At 33.1% G+C, this 22,783-nt stretch overlaps 3 protein-coding genes across 4 annotated transcripts; 1 reads left to right on the top strand and 2 right to left on the bottom strand.

The window, feature by feature from the left end:
• Positions 1-474: 474 nt before the first annotated feature.
• Positions 475-7,970, bottom strand: LOC8259412 (topless-related protein 1-like). Its single transcript, XM_048371923.1, has 26 exons — positions 7,810-7,970; positions 7,444-7,542; positions 7,157-7,336; positions 6,967-7,080; positions 6,713-6,871; positions 6,372-6,501; positions 6,102-6,219; positions 5,959-6,017; positions 5,645-5,882; positions 5,426-5,535; positions 5,276-5,345; positions 5,113-5,186; positions 4,904-4,999; positions 4,727-4,822; positions 4,482-4,609; positions 4,161-4,395; positions 3,799-3,963; positions 3,665-3,724; positions 3,348-3,479; positions 2,722-2,832; positions 2,424-2,606; positions 1,900-2,028; positions 1,726-1,821; positions 1,286-1,474; positions 1,030-1,193; positions 475-735 (listed from the first exon to the last, which is right to left on the bottom strand). Exons 2-26 carry the CDS (start codon positions 7,521-7,523, stop codon positions 558-560), a joined length of 3,294 nt encoding a protein of 1,097 aa, XP_048227880.1. The 5' UTR covers positions 7,524-7,542; positions 7,810-7,970; the 3' UTR covers positions 475-557.
• A 700-nt stretch (positions 7,971-8,670) lies between these two features.
• On the bottom strand, positions 8,671-9,945 carry LOC8259414 (topless-related protein 2). Its single transcript, XM_002515430.3, has 4 exons — positions 9,692-9,945; positions 9,359-9,538; positions 9,145-9,258; positions 8,671-9,014 (listed from the first exon to the last, which is right to left on the bottom strand). Exons 1-4 carry the CDS (start codon positions 9,775-9,777, stop codon positions 8,819-8,821), a joined length of 576 nt encoding a protein of 191 aa, XP_002515476.1. The 5' UTR covers positions 9,778-9,945; the 3' UTR covers positions 8,671-8,818.
• A 5,652-nt stretch (positions 9,946-15,597) lies between these two features.
• Positions 15,598-22,379, top strand: LOC8259415 (topless-related protein 1). Of its 2 annotated transcripts, none has more exons than XM_015717030.3 (25): positions 15,598-15,977; positions 16,411-16,512; positions 16,614-16,793; positions 16,923-17,036; positions 17,119-17,277; positions 17,405-17,582; positions 17,682-17,802; positions 17,896-17,969; positions 18,073-18,226; positions 18,325-18,434; positions 18,548-18,617; positions 18,701-18,774; positions 18,858-18,953; positions 19,038-19,133; positions 19,217-19,344; positions 19,437-19,671; positions 19,774-19,935; positions 20,134-20,286; positions 20,391-20,501; positions 20,591-20,770; positions 20,867-20,995; positions 21,066-21,161; positions 21,336-21,524; positions 21,688-21,854; positions 21,935-22,379. In XM_015717030.3, the coding sequence occupies exons 2-25, from the start codon at positions 16,430-16,432 to the stop codon at positions 22,137-22,139; spliced, it is 3,264 nt and encodes a 1,087-aa protein (XP_015572516.1). In that variant the 5' UTR covers positions 15,598-15,977; positions 16,411-16,429; the 3' UTR covers positions 22,140-22,379. The 2 variants fall into 2 exon arrangements, with proteins under 2 accessions (XP_015572516.1, XP_015572517.1); XM_015717031.3 differs by having other exon boundaries at positions 15,601-15,977; positions 20,134-20,277.
• The last annotated feature ends 404 nt before the right edge of the window (positions 22,380-22,783 follow it).

Below are 22,783 nucleotides of genomic sequence, written 5' to 3'. Positions count from 1 at the left end.
TGTTTCAGTGTATGAAGCCAGCCTCATTGACAATGACAAAATTCTGATTTAGAATTGGTGGTTGTGGGGTTAGAGAGAGAATGCTTATTGCTAGAAAACTGACATTCTATTATTGGATTTTGTTGACGTTAGATGATAAAGGGTGTTTTAGAATCAGAATATGCCTTCAATAAATCCAACGAAAATCGTAAGCAACAATGGAATTAAATCAATCACTTCTCAGCTATAAGCAAAGCTGCACGTAGGTGGTGTTTTATCAAAGCGACGAGAGAATTTTGCAACCCTTATTAGGGCCATACGGCAAAAATTCCGGGAAACGGTTATCCTGCATTTTTGTTGCCCTCGATGTTTTGAAAAGTATGGATGGTATTTAAATTTGCATGTGTGCTTCTTATTTCTTTCATAAATATGGCATAAATTCCAAGTTAAGAACTTCTGTCCAGATTGCCACTCCCCACACCCCCCCCCCCCCCCCCCCAAACATGCCAAGATTAGCTTGCGTTTGTTTGATCTAACGGTAGTCATTAGAATCAGATAATGAGGGATTCTTGAGCTGTTCAACGGTCAGACTCAACTAGCATGGTGCTTGCTGGCCCATCTTCTGGTGTCAAGTTACTCCACTTGTCAGCACGATTTAGAGGCTCGAAGAGAGCAACCCCACCATTTTTCATTCCTACTGCAAATTGGCTTGGCTTTTGGGGATGTGCGGCAATAACCAATGGATAATCATTGAAACTGCAGCCATTGACGAAACTATGAAATTAGAATCATCAGCAAGTTATCTAACAAGAAAATGATAAGAGCAAGAACAACAAAATTATTTTTAATAAAATTAGAAAAGACCCTGAAGTTGGGCCCTAAAATCTATAAAGCCCCAAAAGAATTAACAACAAATATTTGAAGAGGAAAGCAAGTTTTGAGATGACAACAGAGTTTCAACACAATAGGTCTCAAAGAATAGTGCAACTGCATGCTTTCTGAGTCTGCTCAACATCCTCATCAGAATATGGCATCAAACAAGTGGCTTACCTTAAACATGGTGGACGGTAGACACTAGAAACAATCCGACACTGTAATTCAAGATGTAAAGCATCAAATAAACACACAGTTCCATCCACCAAGCCGGCATACACAATCTGGCTATCACATGAGAATGTTGCGTGGGAGATTGGCGTAGAATCACCTGGAACCCACTGGAAACATAGAACAAAAAAGAACTTCAGTTATGTCCTCGACAAAAGGCCAAACGCATGGAAAAGGAAACATGAACACAATATCAGAGTACCTGCTTTGAACATTCTAAAGTCTTGGCTTCAAATATTGACAGAGAAGTCTCGCATACTGCAAGGAACTGTGTTTGATCCTGGTGAAACTGGATGTGGGTGTCCAACGATGCCAGAGGCTTTTCCTTCTCAGGAATCTGCAAGAATTTACTTGTGTATTTTTCCCACCCTTGAATATTCCAGACCAAAATCTGCAGCAGAGAATGGAACACGACGACATGCTTAGACTACAAAGCAAGTATCTTCATAATTACAGGAGCTCTACATGATGAATAATTACAGCAGAGAATGGAACACGACGACATGCTTAGACTACAAAGCAAGTATCTTCATAATTACAGGAGCTCTACATGATGAATAAAATATGATCATTGCTCCAGCAATCATCAGCCAAGCAGGATGATTGGTGCCAGACATGACCATAAAGTATTTAAATACTAACCTGGGAATCTGCTCCAGAAGAAACAAGAATATTCAGAGCCTTAGAAAAGGCTAGGCTAGATACTCTGTTGAAATGACCCAAAAGCGTACGAATAACCTGCACGAGTCAAGTACATCACAGAGTTATTTGGATTTCCCTACCACCGCAATGGTACAAATCAGGAGCAAAGCATACCTTAGATAAACGGACATTATATATTACAATAGTGGAGTCCTCCCTCCCTATAGCAACTATGTTGTTATCTTGGGGAAGGAAAGCAAGACTAGTTGTAGCAGGTGGAGGAGACATGATAGACAACATTCTCTGTACATATCCAACAAAATTTAAGAATTGTTAGTTAGATCCTTGCAAGATTGAGAACAACAAAGACAATGGCTGTAGATCAGAAAATTTTGAAATTGGGTTGCATATAAAAATATAATAGTTGCCAGTGGGATGCAGTTCAACAAAAAGCAGATACTACCAAAATGAGCATTAGAAACTTCAAGAACAATAATCTAGAGCTGCAGTTAAATAATGATGTGGATTCAAAATTGTAGATATTTTTTTCCGTCCAAGTAGATCTAGAATGATTTAGCTTATTCTATAGTAGTTGTACATACAAATGGAGTGACAAACCTAATCAGCCATGACTAACAAAGTATGCATGAGCCCAGAAGTCGGGAAATTTTATAGTGGGACATACTACTTCAGGTTACCTTGAATGTCAACATGTTGAATAGTGATATTTTCCCTCCTGAAGCCGATATGAGATAAGAATCATTATTGGACAAAGCAAAACATGAAAGGGCTTCTTCATGGTTGATGGCTGTGAGATCATTTGTCATAGGCCCGGGGCAGCTCTTTGGTTGCCAGAATTGAGGGGAAACTTCTGTAGTTGCCTGTAATAAATGTCTCATTACAGTGACATATCATCATTTGCTATTATAACTTCATTTCCATAATAGTTTCAAATGGAAAAGTAAATTTGTTCAGTTATGCATTGGGCTTGCTCACCTTGCCACTCAAGTTGTGGTCATCAATCGGCCATTTCCAAACTAGATGAATAGCATTTGATGCTAATGCCAAAATAGAATTTCCTGCATTGTTGTAAACCAGGCTTGATATCTGCATTTTTCAGAGAGAAATCTGTAAGAATCTGTATGTTCTTTTCCCATAGCCTAAAGAGTTACATAGTTATGTGCGAGAAAAGGTCACAACTTCTCAAGCCTTTTCTATTCAAGCAAGTGAATATTTCCACAAACAAAGAACTTATAGCTTATCAATAGAATCAGCATAAATTTTACAGATATCATAAGTATGTAGAATGAAACTGAAACTAAATCTTGAAAAATGGTACTCGTACAATTGACAAGAAACCATTACAAAAATCACATGCTTGTGAACTACATGCATGCGTACTATTGACTGAAAGGAGAACAAGAAGCATTAACTACCTATAGGGTTAGAAAAAAAAATCAATTCTGTTATTTGATATTAGTTATTTTATCTATAATAATGGTGCAAACAATCTGAAATATGTAAATATTAACACAGTGCAGAAAATGTGCAACAGAAAAGCAACTCGAAGAACAATAGATGAATAATTAGGGTGTGTCTCTTAGAATATTAGAAGGTCTAACCTTGTTTGCTTTAACACGAAATGGGAGCCACAATGTCCGGCATTGAGAAGGCTTGTTTATTTCGAAGAGTTTCTGCTCAAGTCTCCCAGAAAATTCATATTTCACAGCCTCTGAGGTTATTGAGTTTCCATTCTGCAGAAAATCAATTTATTTGATTGTACTTCAAGAGTCACATTCTATAGCAAATATCATGATAATGAGGCGTATCAAGATGCTATAGACAGAACGACATTAACCCCAACTAAGTTCAGATATATATAGTACTTCCAGATAAGCTGAAACATGTTTTCTAGAAGAATCAATCCAGAATGACCCACCATTGGAGCTTCACCAGCCACTTCAGTAGAGGCAACAGTTGAATTTGGGTTATTTGTAAGCTGCATAAAATTAAAAGCATCAGGCAGGATAATTTTTCTGCCATGAGAAACAAAAGCACAATATATATTCTGACCTTCCTAAAGGTGTCAGAGCGAAATCTAGAGACCTCAACAGGACAGTTTCCAGATTTGCAGAACAACTGAAGAGCATAATCAGTAGCCAAAATCTTGATTCTGTTTTCATCTGCAAAAACAGCCAACAACGAGCCATCCTTGTTGAACCGAATGCATGGATTTGCCTTCAGGTTGCAAAAGAATCCAATGATTAATCAACTTATTTTTGTCATAACCAATATTACTTACTTGAAATGATTTATTCTGTGGAGTAATATATTGAAATTCAATCAAAATTCACAAAGGAAATGTAAAAGTCTCATTCGTTAAATACTCATCGGAGCAGAATTGAGCTCAAAAAAAAAAAAAGAAGATAACTTACCGGCAAACCTCCATCTGCATCAATTATTGTGAAAAGCTCAACCTTGTTCATATCCCAAACCTTTATAGCATGCTCATCACCAGCAGCCAAGTATTCATTCTTCATAATATCGAACTGCACCACAGACAAAGAACTCTTCTGCAATCCTTTGTATGTTCTCTTTATTGCACCTTCATTTTCATTCCATTCAACAAGAAATGACTCTCCACATTTACTTGTCCCACATGAGAAAAGTCTGCAAAGTTTTGATTTCATAATTGACATTTTAAGTCACCACTAAATATAATCACAATCTGAAAGTTGGTTCAAACCAAAAAAAACCTTCTATTATTGGCACTATATGCCATTGATGTACATCCCAGACCAGGAGCATCATAATCAACTCTAGCTCCAAGTTCATCATATAGCCATATTTTTATATTTCCGTGCACTGATGTTGAAAAGATAAACTGAATCAGAAAAAGCAAACATGGAGTTACATAAAATCAAAGCAAGATCACATCAAAATCCCCGAACTATCAACAGATCTGCAATTGGCAACAAGTAGAATCAAGAATCATCCTTACAGGAACGCCTTCCTGGATATTGGGGCAGATAGAATAAACAGGAGCATCATGACCTTCAAAAATATACATTCCATCACCCGTAGTTGCATCCCATGCCTTACACAACCATGAAAAAAATATAAGATTAAGTTTTCCATAATTTTAGATAATTGATGACGTAACATCTTAAAAACTAACCTTTATTGTCTTGTCATCTCCACAAGTAATGGCCAAAAGTTTGTCCTTGGGAATCGAGAATGCAAGATCATTCACACCACCAACATGAGCATCAATCTAGAACGAGAAATTAATTGAGAGGATAAAACTGTTAAGATTAAAATGAATGCTAGGTGCAGAACAGAAACATGAAAAATACTGTAGTAAACGAGTAATCATAATGAAGTTACCTCCACTTGCTGGCAGGCAATATCAGCACCAAGATAAGAATATATCTGTACTATGTGTCTTGAATATGCAGCACCTGTTTTTCGAAACGTAAGAAAATCAAGTTTATGAAGATTGAGATTGACAGGCTATAATTCTACTTTGTTTCAATATATATCAACTTACCAAATAAAGAACCTTCAGGGCTCCAAGCAATACGTTTAACAGAAAGACATGGATCCTTAAGCGTAGCTGTCTGTTTATTTGCGGGATTAGTTCAAATTCAAATCCATATAACTGTTTTTCAATCTAATACAAGGCATCCAAGGGAAAAACCTTGAATTTCGTGGAGCATGCTCCAATCTCCCAAACCTTAAAATTCCTTGAGAGCAACTTTTCACCAGAACTAACTTCCCACAATCCTATATCTCCCATACTTGTTCCAACTGAAGCATCAAACCCATCAACTTCCATGAGTAAACATCAATTTCACATAAGCTACTATCCTAAAATGACTTAGAAATGAAAATACTAAAATAATCCTTATGCATAAACCTAGAAGAAGAGTTTGGTGAACAGGATGAAAATCCATGCTCGTTGGAGCTGACCCCTCATTCAATATCCTTCCAACTGTCTTGGGTAAGTCAGTATTGCTTATCACTCCAGGACTTTCAGATGTATTTTGCTTTGGAGGACTCTCAAACAAGTCATCAGGAAGGTTGAAAATACTTCGAGAAGGATGAGAGGTAATACTGAAGAAGTGTTGACCAAGATGTGTGACAGCTGATGTTTCCTTCAGAGATGTATGAGAAGTAATGTTTAGAAATAAAAATAATTTGCGTCAAGATTTTCCATGTCATTTAACTTACCTGATCAGAGGCCTCAGAGGGCAACTTTTCGGAAACAAAATTGTTATCCTCCAAACAATCTGTAGTTATGGCTATCAATGAGTAGGAAGTTGAAGTTGAAACAAAATTTCTTTTGCATGATTGTGACAGCTGATAATCAATACCTAAGTCTGATGCACCACCAGGATTGAGAACTCTGCTAGAGGTTTCAGAATCAGTTGATGCAGTAGATTTTGAACTGGCTGAAGATACTGCAGCCAGCATTAATGTGTTCTGAGAAGGCTGCACATGAAAATCGAATCACTTTGAAAGAATTTAAATCTGAATACAATTAGATGGAAAACCAAGTTGCCTTGACTAAGAGTAGGAATAATAACATGAGTATTCTGGTGGCAAAAGAAAAAGTAAAAAATGAGCTTTCATTTTATACATACCAGTGGCTTGTTATCTGTTGGTACTGAAAACAAATGATCCTCTGGAGGTAGGCAAACATGATCCACAAAAAGGCTACTTATACTAGGATTTGGCTGAGGATGTGTGCAATTTATATGTTGCCAGTTCAGGCTGTCAGATCAAATACTGAATTACGTTATCCATGAAATTAGATAAATATTTCATACAAAATCTCCAAGATGCTAAAGCAACATGAAAAGATTCAGTCATTTAAATGTTACTGCACATATATCTACCTATCTATGAATCCACCGGCCATCTCTGGGCGTACCATGTGATGACCTGAAATTGGGAAATGAAGGAAAGGGCAAAAAAGAATTACCCTTGGTTAATGAGACGGCGTAACCTCTGACTTTGAATGCTAGGAAATTTTAATTTGTTGCTAAAAAGGGGATTTGCCTCAATAATTTTCCTGAGCTCAAGCATCAAAATTTTCCTTGCGAATTCTGTATCTCCATATGTGGAGAGTGATTCATGTTCCCTGTTCAACTCACAAAAAGTGAAATTAAGCTCCCTGTAAGCATGCCTAATACAAGTCTTACCAAATCTGATAAATTCCAGGGATAAAATTCTTACCTGATATCATTTAATGTCAAAAGCTGAGTCATTTCCATGAAGACCCCCTCATTAAACGGCGCAAAAATTTTCAAATCATTCATAAGAATGTCTAAAGCCTTGGCACGTTCGTTCCTGCAAAAAGAAAAGAGAACTCAAAGCTGGTACAGAAACAAAAAAGTTTTAAGGATTTAGAAGCTTGAATGCTTACTTGTCCAATGCCTCAAGATATTTCTGCTTTCTGATTTCAAAAAAGATCTTGGTCGAGTATCTATTGTCATTAAATTTCGTAAATCCAGAAAGATACTTCTCAGCCTCAACCCAATTCCCATTCAGTATCATTTCCTCAAAAAACATCATGTTGAAGTTAAACCCACTATCATGCTCAAGCCTACATATCAAATAACAGAAGAAAAGATTACTCGTACCAAAATCAATAACATGATTATCCAGGGAGAGAAGAAGGTAAGAGAAAAGAAAAGAAAAAGGTAATTTTACATGCGAGCAGCTTCTTTGAAACCTTCCTCATTGAAGAACTGTAAAATTAAGAAGACAAGCTCTTTATTGAGAGTCGACATCTCCACAGCACCGAAATCTCTATATTGAATGAAACCCAGATCAAGGGAAAAGGGTTATGATCAGAATCAAAGTCAAGATTCAGATTATTAAAGAATCAAACTTGAGGTCTGATAAACAGAAGACAAACAATAATCAAAATAGAAATTCAGAATCTTGATAATCAAAAGAGTAATTCTAATTTAAAATTAAAAAACAGGGAAAAATGGAAAGGAAAGAAATGAAATTCTCCCTAAAAAATGTAGAAATTTAAAGAAAACAAAAGAAAAAAGCTTTGTAAAAGGCCACCTGATCAACAAATATTGCAGGGATTTCTAAAAAGAAATGAGCTTTAATTAGCTTAAAAGGGCAGTCCTTATATATGTTGTTTCACAATCTCAGTGTGTCCCTCTTTCACTTTCCTCCCACTGGTTGAACTCATATATAGAAATGGTGGGGGAAGAGAGAGAAAGACTGATATATATAAATCGCAGTGGCGACATAAACGAGATGATAGGTGCTGGGGCTTATAATGATAAGCCATTGATCTTTTCGTCGAGCGTTATAGTGGGTCCCACTCTAGGTGAACAAAAGAATTTGGGACCCGCAAATGCCAAATTCTCCTCGAAAGAAAGTGGTCCACCGGAGCGTTAAGGCATATTTGCTTCCAACTCCGCCTGACTATTTTAATATTTCCAGATGAAATTAATTATATAAGAATATTAATATTATTTATTAATTATATATCTTTATTGGTTAGTTGTTAATATGAATCCATGTTATAATAAATAAATTTACCAATATAAATAAATTATTTAATAATTAATATAATATATATTATTTATATAATTAATTTAGCCTATGAATCACATTTTAAACTGAATTTATTTAAAAGTTTTTTCTATGTATTCCAATTTTATAATTGTTGGGATTGGTTAATTTTTTGAAGGAGAGAAATGTAATTTACATATCGGTTAAAGTCATCATCATTCATTAAGAGGAGGTTTCTGTATGGCAAATCAGGTGAGGCCAAGCGAGAACAGGATTATGGTATAATTTGGCGCCACTAACTCTACAAGTCGTCCTATTAATCCTAATTAAAAAAATTGTTGCAAGCTAAACTATGAAAGTTTGAATGTACCTGTATGGAGAAAGCAAATAATAACCATGTAAAGCAGATAAAATGCATCATTAAACTATAACAAAATCCGTCGTAGTGGACAATTAAATTAAAACAGTTTAAGCTTAAGCATGCTCATGTTGCTTATTAAAAATGAAATGGATCTAATGAGTTGTTCTTCTTCTTAAATTGGTAGGTTTAATTAAGCCTAGCATTCGTAGATCTCTTTGAATCTCCAAGTACCAGGCGACGCAGGAAGTTTGAATTCTTGAACGTAGGAGGCTGCATTTTGAGTCTAAGCCTTGGATTCTCCGTGAAAAGTTTTTTAAGTGCATTCATCATGAATTGTCTTTCTGCCTTGGCGTTCCCATATTTGCTAAGTGCTCCACATCTCCTGTATATATATAAAATAAATATATTACTTGTAAAAATCGATAAATTAATTAAAAGATATCTGTTATTTTTATATCGGTACAAAAATTCTTTATACTAATATCTGTTACAAAAAGTATAGAAGTTGAGACCTGAAATCGTCCAAAGTTAGCAGGAGAGTAGCATCCCTGTAAATTGTGTCGCTATATGGCATGAAATCTTTGAATTCGTTCGTGAGGATATCAAGGGCCTTGTGACGTTCATTCCTGTCAACAATAATAAACAAATGGTCATGATAATATATATATATATATATACTCTAAAAGGAAAAAAGAAAGAAAGAAAAAGAAAAGAAAGGAGCTGTACTTGTCCAGTGCTTCGAGAAATTTCTGTTTCCTTAGTTCAAAAAAGATCCTGGTGGAGTCCAAGTTATCATGGATACGAATGAAACCAGAAAGATATTTCTCAGCTTCATCAAGCTCACCTTCAAGGACCATCACCTCAAAATACTTCATGTCAAAGATACACCCTGACTCTCTCTCAAGACTACACAATTAAAAAAGAATAGATTTACGCAAAAACAAAGGCAAGACATATATATATATATAGTTTGAGGAAAAGAAAATTATTAACAAGAAAGATAGTATTACATTACATATATATATATGTATAATATAGTAAAGAGAAAGAGACACATACCTGTGAGCGGATTCTATGAGATTTTCTTCCTTGAGAAACTGTACAATCATGGCTAGAACTGCTTGGTTGGTGGAAGAAGAAGCCATTGTTTTTGCTCCGGTGATTTTTGGTTGGTGGAGATAGGCTTGTAAGCAGGCCAGTAAGTATATTTTGTAAAGGTCACTCGCCACATATATGAGAGTTCAGTATTGCCAGTTTGAAGCTGGCCCTGATATAACAGACGCTTTGCTATTACCTCCAAATGGCTGTTCCTTTTGCAGTCTTGGCGTTTCAAACACACTCGCTCTCTTTCTTTTTCTTTTCTTTCTTCCGTAATTCCAACTAATATTCGGTCTTGAAATCTAAAAATCGAATATCATTCAACATATTTTATAATTACTTACAACTATTGCTAAAATATATTTTAAATTTTTAAAAAAATTAATAGTTACTTGTTATAATCTTTCAAAATTATACTTATTAAATTACATTCGTAAGAGTATAATTAAGTTATACTAATAAATTTATGAAATGTTTATACGCATTAATTTTAATTTAATAATTGCATTTCAGCTTTATCAATATTTTAAATTTCTAAGAATTTATATGGAAACTCTAACTGAATTATACCAAATTTACTTTTTAATATTCCATTAATTGAATAATCTTAAATCACATTCCATATTTAAAAAGGTATAATTTTAAAAATGTTAAATCTATTTTAATAAGAAAGAAAACATCAAATTTAATAGCTTATTTTGTTGATTTTAAATTCATTTTTTGTCCATATCAAAATATATTTTATTTTTTTAATTATTAATTTAATAAATTATTATTAAAATACCATTCACTATAAATGGCACCGTTACTTTTTTGTATTTTATTAAAAATAATTTTATAAAAAGTCTAATAAAAATAGTGTTAACCAAAAAAAAGTTAAATCTTATAATTGGATTATCAAACTAGGAAAGATGGAGTATTTAGGTTTGAATTGAATTCGTCCAGCCTAAATAGGTATCCATGTCTGTGAATGTTAAAAGTGGGAGACCGACTAAGGAAAAACAACTCGAGCAAACTGTTACCTTTGTAGCGTGAGTTTGGTCGTCTTAGAGGCGCGTGGCAAAAGTAAAACCATCCAAAATTACGCAAGTGACAACTTTGCGAGGACCTTTATATGGGGTCCACACGGAAAGTTCAATACTTTAACGCACTCGTCTTACACGTGGCATACTCTTTGGTCCACTTTTCATTTTGGGAGGGCAAACCAGATTCATGTGCTAATGATGGGACTACAGTAATGGGCCTTAAGTGGAAGTGGGCTTTCATCTAATGGTAACCAGACCGTGCTATTAATAAAAACTGACCAATAGGATTTTGTTTTTAACCAAAAATCAAACCAACAGTATTTGCTCAACTATTGCTCGGTTAATCAAAAAATTAATTTTTAACCATAGTTTTCAGTTAACTGAAAAAATTGAAAGCATAATGAAAAGAGAACAAAAAAAAGAAATAAAATGGATTTAATATTTTTATTTTTAATTAAGTGATGAATATATAAAAAAAAATTAATTAAAAAATATTATATTTGGAATATATATATAACATAAATATATATTTTTAATATATATTATAAAAAATTTATATATAAAAATTGTAATATCTAGTATTTATATAATTTTTATAAAAAAATTAATATTATAAATCTTAAATTAGTTAATTTAGTTAACTGTCGGTTTTTTAAAATAAAAGTCATAAATTGATCATAATTAAATTTTTAATTTAAACTGACCAATTCAATTAATTTATTTATCTGTTCAATTTCGGTTGATTTTCGATCGATTCACTCGTAGTCTTTTTTTTTTTCTTCCCAACATTAGATTAGAGCCCTGTACTTTGAATGAATGGGGAATAACCCAAAATTAAAAGGAAAAAAGGAAAATCCGAGCGGCTTCCACTCGGGCGGTGGCCAAAAGCAAATATTCCCGTACGGACAAAGCATGATGCGATTGCAGCAAGCGACAGGTTTGGACCACCACAGCATTTGTCTGTTTTATAAATTGTCGTTACGTCAGAATGTGTGTGCGCACTGCACTGATGTTGATAGTTTTGCTGCGTTTGTTGACTGCACTTCACTCCCCAACACAACACACATATATTTGTGTATATATATTTACCTCGGCGGCTAGTTCGGTTCAACCTAGACTATTTATTTATTACTCCCTACACATGCTTATAAATAATATTTCTTTAAAACTTAGTTTTGGATCATTTCTTTTTTTTTTTTTTTTTTTTTTGAAAAAGAACGCTTGCTGATGTATATTTCATGATGCTAAATATCTAAAAAATTTCTAATCTTACGGGTTTTAACAATTTTAACTTGTTTTTTCAGATTTTTTACAAAAATATTTATATTTTAATTTTTTAAAATACAATCCAACTACTAAAAACAGTAATTTTTGCTCATATATTATTTTCTTGTAATTTTTTTTTAAAATAAATAAGTCAGCAAAACATTACTTGGCTTATAGCACACTGGAATAAAACAGTGTCGTAAGATGGAAGGTACTGCTATCACCACCTATTTTTCTCTCTCTACAAAATCCCAAAAGTTGATCAACACTAATGGTATCGCCGTGACCTCCACCTCCACCTCCACCTCCAGCACCATTAACCCCAAATCACTAAGCCACTCTATAATTCCTCTTACTAGTTCTCTATCAAACTAGCAGATGAAATCAAGCATGTGAAGATGGTTATTGTACTCTTCCTTATGGTAGGGAAACGATTTCCTTTATCCAAGTGTTTTTTGCACTTAGTTTCACCTCAGTCCAGTATCAAATATCATCTTGGCCAACCTCTTTCTTCTCATCATCATCTTTGATAAAGGTGGGGTGAATTTATCAATCTTTTTCTTCACATCATCATTTTCTATAAAGGTGAGGAGAATTTACCCAATAAATCTGCGGATATAATTATGAATTCTTTACTTGATGCATCAATTCTTCGAGTATGGTTAAGGTGCTTTGTGTCTACTAAATTACAGATTTACAAAAAATCAGTTGAGGTGATTTGCTATGATCTCTTCTTATTTTTAAGCTCAGCGACGCAAAACTTTTTTAATTCTTCAAACCATGATATGAATACTGGCAATTTTATTACTATTATTTTATCTTTCTGTTGTTGTAGGCAGAATGTGAATACAAGCTTTTCCTCTGTTGGTTTAGTTTAGTATTTCTTGAAATTGGTTAACATGGGTTTGTAATGAACAATACCACTTGATTTCTTACTTCACTCTAAGAGTAGAAACATAAACAATCTGGTATCAGACCTGATAATATAATGGTAACGGTAATGGGATTTTGGAGATGAAGGATTAACAAGAAGTTAAGTTTGCTGGAAATGATTACTCTAAGAATTCTGATTATGGCTATTTTAAGAATGAACCTAAAGAGCCTAAATCTGAAATTTATGTTCATGGGTTTACTAGGATCGATGAATTCAAGAAGCAAAATGATGGAACTTGGGTCTAGATTTGAAGATGACTTCAGTCCTAAATCAGAAAGGTGTAATGTTTTTGTGAATTGTGGTCATTTTGCCCGTGCTAGCTAGATGAGTGTGCATTGCCATAAAATAACATATCAGCAAACTGTTCTTGGTGGCCGAATTATATTTAAAGAAAATCTAAAATATAGGTATTTGTATGAAAATTTTGAAAAAGTTGGAAATTTTTTTTATATAATTAGCCCTTTAGTGAAACAATAAAATCGGATAGACAAGGATTCTCAACCTTCTAGACTAATTTAGTTTGACTAGTTATAATTTGTAACCGTCTAAATTAATGTTAGTACACTTTCTCAATATAAGGTGAGTCATAAAATGTATAAAGTGTAAGAGCCCGTTAATTATAATTAATTTTAATATAAACTGAATTTTATTAGACTAAAATTTAGTAATTGGTTACTTAGTTAATTTGATCTTACTATCTTATAATATGGAGTTCGATTCTCTAGTCAAGTTACTTAATTTTTTATTCTGAAACTACCAATCTTAGCAACTAGTTAATGCGTTCTAATTTGTAATCTCTTATTTAATACGCCGAATAAAATTTATATAAATAACAAAATATTATATATTTACTCTTATTATTTTATTTATTTACTTTTGAGTCCCAATTTATAATTTTTAAAATAAATAATCAACATGACTAATTGTAGTAGGCTATAAATAAATACAAAATTGGCAAGAATTTGAATCTATATTTTAACGACTTTATTAGCTGGATTATATTCTCTTATATATTATAAATCACATGATATGTTATATTAGCATTTTATTTCTGTCCCAAAAAAGGTTCTTTTTTTCTTTTCTTATTCATGTCAAATTACAATTTTGTTCATTTTAACTAGTAGTAAATATAATATTATTAGTTAAAATTAAATTCTAACTTCTTTTCATTTTACAATTGTAAATTTATTGATATATTTCAAGTTCAATGTAACACTAGATATTTTATTTCAATCTTAATGGTTAAAATTAATTCTAATAAAATAGAAGAATTAACTAATATATTGACTATAAACATGGAAAAATTAATGAATTAATTATTAATTAAATTTTAGACTTTATATCTTTTAATATCAATTATTTTAAAACTTTAAGATAAATATTTATATTTTAAATTTAGTTTAAAAATATTTCTTGATGATAAATTTTAAAATTTAACGATAAAAACTGTAAATTAATAAAAATAGTTCGTCCATACTTAATAGTCTTAGATATGTGCATCTTTATACATTATTTTGTTTAAACATATAATGAATTTTTACTGATTTATTAATACTTTTTAGTAAATATATTTGATTTGTCATGTCACTTTTTTCAAAGAAATTTTAAATTTATTATTAAAAAAATATCTAAAAATAAAATAAATATATAATATTTATTTTAAAATTTTAAAATAATTGAAAAAATTATTAAAATGTATTAATTTAAAATTTAATTGATGATTAAGTCATAAAACTAATATGAATAATAGATATTTAATAAAAATATTTTCATAAAAAATAATAAAAATAATATATTGACTATAAAATATGAGAATTCATGCATTTATATGTATATATATATTAATTTTTGAACCCTAAATTTTTTTGATGTGTGCTTAATTTTTAACACATATAATTTTTATTTTGACATGTATACTATTTTTGACACAAGAAATCCAAGCTTATGTGTAAGTTTATAATTTTTTCTATTAATTTATTGATTAACAAATTATATCTCTAATTAAATACTGATTCTGATCCTGAAAATAGAATATTAAATATATTATAATATTATATTAACTAAGAAATAATTTTCTAATTAGATAATAATACTAATTCTATTATAAGAAACAATAGTACATTAATTATATTTTAATATTATATTAACAAATAAATAGTTCTCTAATTAGATAATGAAATTATATCTATAAAAAATATTATATTAATTATATTAACTAATAGATTAGTTTTATAATTAAATAATAATTTTAATATAGAAAATAATTTTTAAATTATATTTTTATATAATATTTAATAAAATTATATTTTTAATTATATAATGAATTTTGAATTTTAAAAATAGTAATATTAATTTTTTAATTTTTTATTTATAATATATAATTTTATATTATTACATTAAAAATTTCAAAATTTTTAAAAAATAAAAATATTTATAAGTAATTTATTTGTTATTATTTTTTTAAAATATGATAAAATAATATTAAATACTAAAATTTTATTAAATTATATTTTATAATTAAAATAATAATAATAATAGCAGTACAAAATTACGAATTTACTATTAGTTTGTTATTAGTAACAATCAGTCATGCTTTGCTCGCCGGTTACCACATTGGAAGCTCATTTGTCAAGCATAAAAAGGACAGAGCGAGTGCAACGCAGTCGCTCCACTAGAAAGTAAGGACGCACCTCAACCGTCACTGTCTTCTTTTACCAAAGCGAAACACCTGTCGTCTAAGCTTTTCAAAGTGAGACCCACTTTCAACATACATAAAGCTCACGATGCTTATCGATTTCATTATTGCGCTTATATGATAAGAACCTCAGCTTATACGGTAAGCAGATCAGCTTATACTTCGAGAACGCCGCCTTCACTATATAAATCTGTCTTTCGCTCTAGTCATCATCCAAACTCGAAGCTTTAAAGCATCTTCTTGGAAAGAGCAGAGTTTTATCAGAGAGAGAGAGAGATTAGTAACAGAGTGAAGATAGCTTCAAATTGTTAGCCTCTGTTTTCAGAGGTGAGCTCTGTTTTTATTCTATTCTTTTACCTCTTTAGTCTTGCAAGGTTGTTTACTTTTTTTTTAACTCTATCTATAGTCAGTCCACTTTAGCGCATCTTCAATTTTAATGGGCTAAAGCTACTTTACTATTTCTGATTTTTATGAAGAGCCCTAATTTTGCCCTACTGATTTTTACCATGAAGATGAACAATTTTTTAAATTTCTTTCCAATAATCTTGATGAATAAAATGGTTTTTTGATGTGTGATCCTCGAGTTCCTTTCATTTTAGTGTTTTTGTTCTTATAACGTAAATAAAAAGACAATATGATTTCACTCTCTGCTGTTTCTTTGTTTGTTTCTGCATGCTATTTGTCTTATTTCATAAATATGTGAACATGCTTGTGTTATTATATTTGTTGTTGATATTAGTTTTATTTTTTGGTCACGTAGATAACAACTGGCAGCTGTTATGACTTCTTCTCTCAGTAGAGACCTTATCTTCCTCATTTTACAGTTTCTGGATGAAGAGAAATTCAAAGGAACTGTCCACGAGTAAATTTTTATCACTAGTTTAACTATTTTCACCTCTTTATATACTTTTTCTTTATAAAAAGTTATGGGTGACATTTTATTTATTTCATTTTGTTGGTTAGGCTTGAGCAAGAATCAGGATTGTTCTTTAATAAAAACTACTTTGAGGAGCTTGTTATGAGTGGCAACTGGGATGAGGTTGAGAAGTACCTTTCTGGGTTTACAGGGGTGGATGATAATCGATATTCCATGAAAATATTCTTCGAAATTCGCAAGCAAAAATACCTGGAGGCATTGGATAAGTAAGTTAATGGATCTTCATTATCTTAGAAATCCATTAATAATATTTATACGATCTGCCCCTGGCATTTCTCCTTTTCTTTTCAATTATTGTTTATGTTGTTTGTGCTATCATTTTAAATTTTGGCCAGGCTTGATCGGGCCAAGGCTGTAGACATCCTTGTGAAGGATTTGAAGGTGTTTTCCTCTTTTAATGAAGACTTATTTAAAGAAATTACTCATCTCCTTACATTGGACAATTTCAGGTATATATGTCTGTTCTGTGCACAATGTGTATGTTCTTCTTTGTACCCTGAAGTTGGTGAACATGTTTTGGTCACACTGCAGGGAAAATGATCAACTCTCCAGTTATAGGGATACAAAAACAGCAAGAACAATTATGTTAATGGAACTCAAGAAGCTTATTGAGGCTAATCCACTTTTCAGCGACAAATTGCAATTTCCTAACATAAGAGGCTCCAGATTGCGGATGCTTATAAACCAAAGGTAAAAATGTGCTTAGAAGAATGTAGGGGCTCTTTTATAATGTAGCTTTGAAATCATTTGGTTTATCCTAGTAATAATTTTGAAGTTTGGTCTCTTGGCATCATTCCTTGTAATTTCTATGGGACAGCTTGAATTGGCAGCATTCCCTTTGTGGAAATCCAAGGCAAAATCCTGATATAAGAACTCTCTTTATGGATCACAATTGTAGAAATTCCAATGATGCATTTGCCCATCTTTCTGCAAGCAATCAGCTTATTGGTTCTGCTCCAAAGACTGAAGGTTTCCTGCCAATGGTTGCAAATGGGGTACATGGTTGAGCTCTCTTTGTTTCCAAATCATAGATAGTATTTGTTCTTTATGACGTGATTTTCCCAGACTCTTGAATCCTTTCTTTTCTGCGCCAGCCCTTCCAACCTGCTCCAGCACCAGTACAAACTCCTCTAATCACATGGATGTCTAATCCCTCAACTACTATTCATCCAATAGTTTCCGGGGGCGCATTAAATTTTGGCAGTGTAAACCCAGGTGTTTTTTTCCGTGATACATGCACACACAAACATGCTTACATGTATATACTGAACCATCAGTGGTAGTTTATTCAATAATTTTAATTATCAGGTGTATCTGCAATTTCAAAGGGTCTTGGGGATTCTGATTCTTCAAGACCTAGGATATCTGGGGTTTCAGATAGGGTAAGTTCAGCTCTAAACTTCCTAAATAAGAAATTGTCTCATTATCTGGTAGCATGGTGTTCTGTCCATATTAGATATTCTATACCTATGTTTTCTCCTGCAGATAATGTTAGCAGGAAATAATTCTGGTCTAAATCATCATGGCTTGCCTTTTAACCCAATCGATGAATTGCCAAAGACTGTTGCACGCACATTAAATCAGGGTTCTGTTCCCACAAGCATGGACTTTCATCCTATTCAACAAACTTTACTTCTGGGTTAGTTCTTATGAGGTTGTCTTTGGGTGAAATTCAAGGTACCTTTTTGTCTGTCAATCTATAAATTGAGTTGCAATTTTGTTTATGTAAATCTTCAGTTGGAACTAGCATTGGCGACATTAGCTTGTGGGAAGTTAGTTCTAGGGAGAAGTTGGTCTCTAAAAATTTTCAGGTATGGGATATTGGAGCAAGTTCAATGATGATGAAGGTATGGTCCTTTATCTGTTCTGAGCTATAAATTAGAACGTTTAGCAAGATTATGGTTCTTACAATTTTTTGTCAGATTAATCTGATTTATGAATTGATCCTGGTCAAACTCAGGCATCTATTATCAAAGATCCATGTATTGCAGTTAAACGCATATTATGGAGTCCTGATGGTTCTTTATTTGGTAAGATTACAGAAATCAGACAAAAGATATGCCTGTGGTTTTTTATGATTCCAATTGGAACAACTAAATCATTCTTTGAACAGGAGTTGCATACTCCAAACATATGGTGCAGTTATACACTTATTGTGGTGGACAAGATATTAGGCATCATTTGGAGGTACTTTTATCATATTCTGTACAGTATATTAACAGTGTTTGCTGATCTGTTTCTAAAGACTTTATCATCTTCAAATTTTTTAGATTGATGCTCATACTGGAAGTGTAAATGATCTAGGATTTTGCAACCCCAACAAGCAACTTTCTGTCATTACTTGCGGTGACGACAAGACCATCAAGGTTATATAATAGAGAGATTACTGGTAATATTGGTAGTTGTAGAAATTTTTATCTCGTGATATACCAAATTTTTCTAAATTTCAGGTGTGGAATGTGGCTACTGGTACAAAGCTTCATACTTTTGAAGGTCATAATGCTCCAGTGCATTCTATCTGCCCTCATTCTAGGGAAAATGTTCATGTAAGGATGCTGATCAATGCTTTATTTCTCTCTTCTGTACATTTTCTTTTCTTTAACCAAAATGTTATTCTGCTCTGCTTCAGTTTATCTTTTCAACATCTCTGGATGGAAAAATAAAGGCATGGTTATATGACACTGCGGGATCCAGGTTTGATTACGATGCTCCTGGTCGGTCATGCACCACAATGGCCTATACAGCTGATGGAAAGAGGTTAGTTGCTAGACCTGTAATACTATCCCACGCAATTCTTGCATATTCCAAAAACGAGCTGAAAAATTGTGTCATGACTGAACACATTATAGGCTATTCTCGTGTGGAACAAGTCAAGAGGGAGAATCGCGCATGGTAGAATGGAATGAAAATGAAGGTACTATAAAGAGAACATACCAAGGATTTCATAAACGTTCATTGGGAGTTGTTCAATTTGATAGTACCAAGAACAGGTTCTTAGCTGTTGGCGATGATTACTCGGTCAAATTTTGGGATATGGATAATCCCAATATCTTGACAACCATTGATGCAGAGGGAGGTCTACCAGTAAGTTCTCTTATTCACAAACTACAGTCAAATGTTCTATGATATTAAAAAGAAAAAATAATATTTAGATTAAATTTGTATCATTATGTTCCTTTTTTGAAGGCAAGTCCACGAATCCGGTTCAATAAGGAAGGAACATTGTTGGCAGTATCTGCAAATGATAATAGAATCAAGATCTTGGCAACTGTTGATGGGTTACATTTGATGCGCACATTTGAAGGCCATTCTCTTATTGCTTCTAGACTATCCGAGGCTCTAACAAAGGTCAGTAGTTCAGTTTGCCTATATTCTCATTTTTATGTTCAGAACATAAACCAGCGAGCTATTGCACTGGTCAATACAACAAAAGGGAATCTGGAACCTTAATTCTTTACCTCTTTCTGTTAACTTCTTTTTATTTTCCTGATGCAAAGTTCTACATCTTGTTCTTATATATAAAATAATCATTTGTACATTTGCTAGAATGGTGATGCTAGACACTTGGAAGACGTAAGACTAAGATTGCCTGAAGAACCAAACCCAACAAAGACATGGAAGCTTGTTGAAATTAATGATCCTTCTCGATTTCAGTCACTGAAGATCTCCAATCGAGTTAAAACAGAAAAGGTTGAAAGAGTAATATTCTACGTGTTGTGTCCATTTATTTACAGTTATGCTTGGGTTTGCTGGCATGGCATTGAAAGTCATTTTCATCAGCTTTTTGATCTTGACATCTGCAGATCTCAAGGTTGATATACACAAATTCAGGGACTGCCATCTTGGCACTAGCATTGGATGGCATTCATCTACTTTGGAAATGGCCAAGAGCAGACCCTAATTTCAGTGGGAAGGTATAAGGCTATCCTCTTTACTAAAACCAAATTCTTTTCTTAAAATAATTTGAGTTCATGATCTTTACTACTTATGTTGCATGGTCCAGGCGACAACCAAGGTTACCCCTCAATTGTTGCAACCACCTTCTGGCTTATTAATGACCAATGAACCAGCTGAAGCTAATTCTGGAGAGGCTGTGCCCTGCTTTGCTTTGTCTAAGAATGATTCTTATATTATGTCAGCTTCTGGAGGGAAAATTTCCTTATTCAACACTATGACATTTAAGGTAATCTGAAATTTTGTAGAGAGAAACAGGGTTAAGAATATTATTGAGTCACCTGGTTTTGTCTGATCACTTGTGAATTCTACTGGGAAACTGCAGACGATGACAACGTTCATGTCTCCACCACCTGCAGCAACATATCTTGCTTTCCACCCTCAAGATAACAATATAATTGCAGTAGGCATGGATGACTCCACAATACACATATATAACGTCCGCGTGGATGAGGTGTGATACAAATTTGGATCTTGAAAAAGAAAATATCCCAAGAATTAATCATTTTTTGCCTTAAATGTAGGTCAACAGCAAGCTTAAGGGTCATTCAAAGAGAATCAGTGGACTTGCCTTCTCCAGTTTGTTGAATATGCTCATTTCCTCGGGTGCGGATGCTCAGGTTAATATCCTATATCTTACAGCATCTAAATTGGAAAATGTAAAGTATTCATAGATGTTCTGTTTTTGCTTGGTAAGGTAAATTCTTACCATGTTTGTTTGTCGTATGTTTGATATAGCATGAGAGATTCAAGTGGACTTTACTACAGAATACTTTTTTCTTTTTCTTAATTAGATCATAGCATGGAGCATTGATAAGTGGGAGAGACAAAAGAATACTTTTGTGCAAATACCATCTGGGAAGACACCTGCAGCAATGTCAAACACCCAAGTTCAGTTTCACCAGGACCAGATCCACTTGCTTGTGGTACATGAGACTCAGCTTGCCATTTATGAAGCGACAAAACTTGAATGTGTAAACAAGGTAACTTAATCTATGTGAATACAAGGCGATAAAATGTATCATGCCCTTGTTAACAGCATTATGCTATCATCCACCACTGGGCCTGTTTACTTTTCCATGTATATATTTGTTATTTCTACGTTTCTGCTTAATGATTTGGACCTTTCCTATGATTTATTTCTAGTGGAATGTTGGAGAATTTTCAGCACCAATATGCTACGCAACATTCTCATGTGATAGCCAGCTGGTGTATGGTTGCTTCCTGGATGGAATTCTGCGCATATTTAGTGCATCCAACCTTGATGTGCAATGTCAAATTAATCCTGGCGCTTATCTTCCATCAGATGTCAGGTACTAAATATGTTCCATTCAAAGTCGTCTTATATCCCCAAATATGTCATACTTGAATGATCTATGCCTGTTTGTCACAGTTCGACAGTATACCCGCTCGTGATTGCTGCACATCCGCAAGAACCGAACCAGTTTGCCATAGGGCTAGCAGATGGGATGGTTGTGGTGTTCGAGCCACTTGACTCTGAGGGTAAATGGAGTGTGCACCCACCTGTTGAGAATGGGTCAGGAAGCAAAGTTACTCCTCCAACCATTGCTCTCGATCAACCCAAGCGCTTGGATTGATGGACAAACTAATGTCTCTCAATCTTGCAATGTGATATTTAGTATATAATTCGTGGACCTCTAGTGTTGAATTTTCTTCTCTAAACTCTTTCTGACAGGAATAGGTATATAATATATCATGTCACAGAGAGATTGCCTGGATACACATGCTTAGGGCAATTACTCTATTCTGCTATAAGCAATCAGAGACTGAAGAAATCTTGGAAAAAATCTTGAAAAAATCCACACTTACCGGTCTTAATTTCCTACAAGAATGACTCATTTTCTGTTTCTGAAAATTTTCGTCTATTTTTAAAAATTTATAAATTTATTTATCAATATTTATACATTCATACGGATACATATTTTTCGAATAATATTTTATAATTTTAAACACATTGCATACAAGTAGAATAAGTAGTATTTTCTTTTCCTTTTTGGATATTAAGTAGCTACCCATTCCTTTGGAAAAAAAAAAAACAATGTCAATTTACCTATAAGAGCTTCTACGGTTTTACGTATAGTTTTTCTTTTTAATGTTTTTGGAGTTACGTATAGAATGGATTAACATTGATGATAAATGTTATGAGTTAGCCAAACCGAGTGAAAATGTAATTAGCAGAAAATAAACAATACCCAGTACACAAAAATCTCCATGAACTGAA

This window comes from Ricinus communis, chromosome 3 (genome assembly GCF_019578655.1).
Source record: "Ricinus communis isolate WT05 ecotype wild-type chromosome 3, ASM1957865v1, whole genome shotgun sequence".
NCBI lineage: Eukaryota > Viridiplantae > Streptophyta > Magnoliopsida > Malpighiales > Euphorbiaceae > Ricinus > Ricinus communis.
Note: the sequence above shows the minus strand (reverse complement) of the source record. Positions and strands in the feature narration are given on the sequence as shown.

Coding starts and splice junctions, on each gene's coding strand:
- LOC8259412 (XM_048371923.1), bottom strand. CDS start 7,523: ATGTCGACTCTCAATAAAGAGCTTGTCTTCTTAATTTTACAGTTCTTC. Junction 7,337..7,443: donor TTCAAAGAAGCTGCTCGCAT/GTAAAATTACCT, acceptor TTTGATATGTAG/GCTTGAGCATGATAGTGGGT. Junction 5,883..5,958: donor CCTCTGAGGCCTCTGATCAG/GTAAGTTAAATG, acceptor ACATCTCTGAAG/GAAACATCAGCTGTCACACA.
- LOC8259414 (XM_002515430.3), bottom strand. CDS start 9,777: ATGGCTTCTTCTTCCACCAACCAAGCAGTTCTAGCCATGATTGTACAG. Junction 9,259..9,358: donor TTTCTCGAAGCACTGGACAA/GTACAGCTCCTT, acceptor TATTGTTGACAG/GAATGAACGTCACAAGGCCC. Junction 9,015..9,144: donor CTAACTTTGGACGATTTCAG/GTCTCAACTTCT, acceptor ATATATATACAG/GAGATGTGGAGCACTTAGCA.
- LOC8259415 (XM_015717030.3), top strand. CDS start 16,430: ATGACTTCTTCTCTCAGTAGAGACCTTATCTTCCTCATTTTACAGTTT. Junction 19,345..19,436: donor TATACAGCTGATGGAAAGAG/GTTAGTTGCTAG, acceptor AACACATTATAG/GCTATTCTCGTGTGGAACAA. Junction 19,672..19,773: donor ATGCAGAGGGAGGTCTACCA/GTAAGTTCTCTT, acceptor CCTTTTTTGAAG/GCAAGTCCACGAATCCGGTT.